Source organism: Egretta garzetta, unplaced genomic scaffold, assembly GCF_000687185.1.
Source record: "Egretta garzetta isolate BGI_Z169 unplaced genomic scaffold, ASM68718v1 scaffold13, whole genome shotgun sequence".
NCBI classification, from domain to species: domain Eukaryota; kingdom Metazoa; phylum Chordata; class Aves; order Pelecaniformes; family Ardeidae; genus Egretta; species Egretta garzetta.
In genome coordinates, this window is record NW_009259239.1 from 1,501,404 (window position 1) to 1,507,030 (window position 5,627).

Below are 5,627 nucleotides of genomic sequence, written 5' to 3' on the forward strand. Positions count from 1 at the left end.
GGGGGGGGGGGAAACAAAAGACAATAAATGTGTCAAAAGAGAGATAAAAATTATTTCTCTTCAGCCAGTTACATGTATCACTATTTTAAACAATTAGTATTATATTTGTTTCCAGAAGATCTGTAAAACTAGGTAAAAATAGTAGGCTTAGATAACCAACTACTATATCCAAAACCTAATACTGAAAAAGTAAACAATGACTTTCAAAATCACAAAGATATCGGTCTTTACAGAAACATGAGACGTGCTTGCAACAATGACTTACAGAGTTACATGATAATGATTTGTGGTAGATACAAAACAATCTAATTTTGAACAAGAAGTCGTAAAGCAAATATTTCAGAGGGGAGCACCTGGACTTCTGAAACTCAAACCCTGATGCCTTGATCTCATTTATGCTTTCATCATGCTAAAAAGCCAGTTGTTCCCCCACCCACCCAAATACGTTGTGCATTACCTCTTTGAATTACATTGCCAAAACCAAATTTGGCTTAAAGCATAAAATGCACTGTACAATACGTGCTTTAAATGAAGTACACGGATGCTTTAAAAAAATAACCACAGCTGAAAAGTCATTTTACCTTTCTTTCCCATATCTGGATCTTTCCTCTCCAGAGTTCTTTTAAATCAATAATATTCATAACATTGTCTGAAGATGCAAAGTCTGCTGACAGATAGTCTGCAATCTTTTGCCAGCTACTGTAAAAGAAAGGAAGAATTAATCTTACTGAATTTAGTATTACAAATTAACATGCAGTGCAATTTGACTGAATTTACCTATTACCTCGTAGCACTCAATAGTTTTGTGCATGTTAAGACTGACATATATAGCTTTATATTCCACAAAGTACAAGATATTACAGAATTGCTGGTTCAGGCTCTGTAAAGGAAATCGTTCATATCCTCCTTGAACGTAACAGCAAAGAACTTTGTCAGACATCAAGCAACACCGGCAACGGCAAGCTGCAGGCATATCATAGTAAGGTTGGGTGCTAGAATCTGGAGCAAAGCCAGGTAGCCATCACTGGGGCTATCACTGGCCCATCTGGATGGTTTGTATTTAGCCTTGTAAATAGACATAGGACTGCAACACAAGTATTACCCAAATTCAGCAACAACAGAGAGAGAGAACAGCAAGTATCTGTGGGTCCTACTGGCAGTCTGTCTTCTAAGAGAGATCAGCACCATCAACACAACAGGAGGAATGAGAGAACTTTCATCACAGAAACTGCATGTCCAAATGGCTTCATTTTACATAAAAGACAGCAGAAAAACTCATTCAGTCAAAAGCTGGCTGCACAGGAAGATATCAATGAACACTGAGATCAGGCACTCACGGAAGTCACTGCAATAAGTTTATCTTCCTCTGTATACCTTAGGAAGTACTATATAGTAGGTATATTGCTTATTCTGTCCAAGGACCGGGCATTCAACTTTTTAATGTTAAACAGTTTTATTAACTTAGGATTAAACTTAACCATACACCCTACGAAGCAAGCTTGAATCTTTTGAGCGTGGAGGGGAGGGGAAGTGGAGGAGACTTTGCCAAGTTATACAATATCCACACAATAATTTACCGCACGAGGAAAAAAAGCCAAACCACTGTGGTTTATCCTGAGACATACTATGGCCTACTTGTGCCAGTTAGAGGAGGACAGTAAGGAAATTACTGGACTTAATTTCAAATTGAATCAATAGTTTCAGCATTAAAGACTTTTCAGAAGCATAAAGGAAATAATGGAGCATGTATACTCCATTTTCAAAAGGGATAAATCGGACTTTTTTTCCCCTCCCTGAAATGTAATACCAAAACTACTAAAAATTTGAAACTAAAACCAACAGAGTTATGTACTCTTTTTACAAAAACCGGAAAACTACAATCAATACAATTTACTATGCACACTGAAGCCACTAGCGATAAAAAGGAGAAAATATTTAACCTTCTGCTCTCATAGAAAGAGGAGGTTCAAAGGACTTGCTTTTTTGCCTGCCCGTCTGGTTAGGGAATACATTTACAATAAATCAGCATGAGTAACTCCTCTCCTCAAACAATAATATAAGACAAATCTATGTATTTTCAAAGTATACCTGTAAAGTACTCAAGACCCTGTTTTTATTTTAAACCACTGACATATACTAACACAAAACAAGAGTGACCTTGTTTATAGGCTGAAAATAAATGGCATACCCTTTAGAGTCATTTGCTGCAATAGTGATTTGCGCAGCGTGCCATTCTCTCAGGTGTTTCAGGGCACCGATAGCAGGTAAGCAGTCTTTTAACTTGGGTCCATCTCGTTCAACAGCCTGCAGTATTACATCAACCATTGCTCTGCCTATAAAAAGAGTTATATATGACTCAAAGTACCATTATTCAGTAAATGATTCAGCCATTTAAAGATAGAAAAGTTCTATCTAGAAAAGATTATCACTGACTGCACTAAAATGGGCTTAAAGATCAACTTCAGATAACTTCAGCAAGATTTAAAACACTTTTCATGCATTTTAGCTCATCTCTCCCTGCTCATCTTAGATTAACGCAGAACATTTTGCCGTTTGCTCAGTTACAGCAGTTCGATACCTTTCTCCTCTCTCACTCAGCACTGTATTTGACAGATCCGAGTTGTCTCCAGTACAACTACACCGTGTCATTTTCCTCCTTTTAACACCTCCAAACTGCTATTTCTCATTCCTTCCACATTCGGTTCCTTTGCTATCCCCAATCAACTACTGCAACATTATGTAACCCTTAACATGCAAGATGATACGCATCTCCAGTTTACAAAATCTGAATCCAGTAGTTCTGATTTATGTTCCTTTACAGCTTCTCGGCTCCCACCCACAAGCAATCAGCTGGCAAATCAGATGTCCGCCTGACATCACCACCTTCCATTTTTTTCATAAAAACTTCCTGTGGTTGCACGTTGTGTTTCGTATTGCTTACTGTCTATTACTACTTTGGTGCCATTTCAGATGGAAAAATTAATTATATAAATAGCTGCCTCGAACTCTACTGAAATGTAGCCTTCCAAAGAAACAAGAAGCAAGCTACTCTGTAAGCTTACTCTGCCAACCATGCTCAGGTTCCTTAAACTACTTGCAAGAGCTGCATACAAGTTAATTCAACTAACAAACTAACATCCTCTGATTTTTACCATTTGACTACGATTTCAACAGCTGAGTTTTTAGAATAATAACTAGCAAGATAAACTCAAATGAGATTGCTTTTTTAAGAGCTATTACCTGGGGCAGGCAGTTTATCAGCTAACTGATGCAGACTTTCTGCAGCTTCATCATAGATACTGAAAATGAAGAGCAACATGGTTGGAAACAAAATATAAACAAAGTCATTTAAAAACAAAAAGTTACAACTTAGTATATCTTATATCTTTAAAATTCTGCACAAACATATCTAGGCAATGAGACACACTTTTCTGCCCTTTTACTGAGGCAGAAGTAGGCTAAATGACTTCAAAACAGTCTGCAGTAAAACTGGGAGTAGGACTCAAGACAGATTAGCAAGAAACTTCTTTTTGTATGTATAACCATCAGCTGTTACGAAACTGTTCAGTTATTCTATAGAAACACCTGTAGCTAAAAAAAACTAAAGCTATATTAAACGAAATAGAATTATTTTCAGTAGTAGTAGGGGATTGTTCACAGTTAACTGTTGCTTTGGTAATAATTTTTACTTGTTAAATGTTCTTGATTCCCTTGGGTTATTACTGTTAAATGTCAGATCACTATACTTCCAATAAAAATAATAATAATATGCATACTCAGCCATAGACAGTGACTCTCTACTGTTACTGTCGTCTTCCTCAAAATTTTGTCTGGCTCCCAGGCATTCATCAATACTTGTTTGGAAAGAGTCTTCATTTTTCTGTGTGTCAGAGTTTATTTCCTCCCAGTCAGAACTGCAGAACTGATTAAGCAAAAAGAATTAAGTAAGCAAAAAGAATTTTGAACATCACAGTTTTAACCTGCACTAGAGACAGGCAGACAGACAGCTGAGGAAATTATATTCTGAAAAAAAATACATCTTACCTGATAATAACCACATATAACATGACTCGCAAAATACCATTTCTTTACACCTGGAATACCAGCCACTGAACATGCTGCAAAGAGATAAACCAGTGACTTGAAATAATCAATCCACTACAATCTATTCTTCCTATTAAAATGAACATCTCTGTTGAAAGACTCTATGTGAGTCATTTAATGACATGAGTTCTACTTTCATAATTATCATTATCTACTTTCATAATTACAGCATCATAATTAAGTTCTAAGCATATTAAAGTGTAGGCAAGTGTCTAACTATTACTGATCCTCTGACTGTTAATAAGTAAGAAAATTTTTGACCTCTTCTCCATTCTGGGCAATATTGCTCCCCATTTGCAGAAGTTGTATCATACCTGAACTAAATCACAACATTCATAAATATGGTTTACACAGTTCACAAAATGAGATGCTCTGGTTTACACAGTTCACAAAATGAGATGCTCTCTCAACATTTCTATGCCATAAAAAGCACAGAAGTTGAAAACAGCTTAACATTCCCATCTTTGTGAATTTTAACAGCTTATAGCGGTTTCCCCACATGAATCACAATTACATGACAGCTGTGACAAGAGGAGCCTTAACAGGTCAACACTAGATATCCAAATCAAGAACTACGAAAGCTTTTTTTTAACAAAAAATCCCAAACACCCAACCCCTAAAAGTACTAAAGCAGATATTCAGAAATCTCAGAAATCTATTTTAAGATAAAATGATTTAATAAATATTCATGGATAAAGTTTCTGAATTGATACCCAACAGACAAACATTGCTTCCTCTGAAAAAATTAGAAGACATCATAGGAGTAATGAAAATATCAAGCTGCCCATCGACGTGACAAACAAGCCCTTTCCTACTCTTTCTTGCTAAGCTGGGTTGAAATTTGTCGACCTTTCAACCCCCTTCTCTTTCATTTCTTGGGACCTATCTATTTAATCATCTGGTAACACCTCAGCTGCTGAAATTACATCAGTTTCCACAGAAACTGCAGCAGCAGGAGCAGTCCCACCTGCAGGTTTAGGTACACTGCAGAAACTGGGTTTCCCTAAGTTTCTGACTTCTTTCACCTAGATCATAAAATGTGCTTAGGCCAATTCCTTGATAAAATTTGCCTCACCTTACTGTACATCACTATATTTACCTGGGAATGCGCTCACATCTGCATTGATAGATGAGTTACAGTTTTCTTTCAGGAACTGATAAACAGTTGTAGCAGTCACAGCTAAAAAAAAAAAAAAAAAAAAGAAGTTTTTCTTAAAACTACTGAATTACAGAAGTTAAATCTTGCTTTCTTGCAAATATAAAGTTCAGTTAAATATTAGAAGTTTAGTTTAAAAATATAATATGTCAACTACAGATTTGCAGGAGTTTAAAAAGAGAAAATGTGTAAAATTCTCGGCAAAGTAGGGCACATCTCAGGAACGCTCCAGAGCTATATAGCAGTGTCGCAATAAAACACAGAACCCCCTAAGTTCCTGAAGGTTTAAGTCATTAAAGACTTTTAGTCTAAAACGGGGTGGATTTAAGGAGGTAGGTGTCCAGGAAAGCCTGCTCGGGCCCAGATC

General features: G+C 36.5%; 2 protein-coding genes across 2 annotated transcripts in view; one reads left to right on the top strand and one right to left on the bottom strand.

Moving 5' to 3' along the window:
- The window catches only part of LOC104123686 (MDM2 binding protein), a gene marked incomplete at its 5' end in the record, with an annotated part of 30,125 nt that extends 24,837 nt beyond the window's left edge, over window positions 1–5,288 (bottom strand). The window contains 6 exons of the mRNA XM_035891587.1: window positions 582–699; window positions 2,189–2,333; window positions 3,241–3,299; window positions 3,777–3,922; window positions 4,045–4,118; window positions 5,204–5,288. Coding sequence (XP_035747480.1) covers window positions 582–699; window positions 2,189–2,333; window positions 3,241–3,299; window positions 3,777–3,922; window positions 4,045–4,118; window positions 5,204–5,288 — 627 coding nt within the window. The remainder of the gene's footprint in view (window positions 1–581; window positions 700–2,188; window positions 2,334–3,240; window positions 3,300–3,776; window positions 3,923–4,044; window positions 4,119–5,203) is intronic.
- A 156-nt stretch (window positions 5,289–5,444) lies between these two features.
- Window positions 5,445–5,627, top strand: part of MRPL13 (mitochondrial ribosomal protein L13) — a 42,368-nt gene continuing 42,185 nt past the window's right edge. Inside the window, exon 1 of the mRNA XM_009635964.2 lies at window positions 5,445–5,448. Coding sequence (XP_009634259.2) covers window positions 5,445–5,448 — 4 coding nt within the window. The remainder of the gene's footprint in view (window positions 5,449–5,627) is intronic.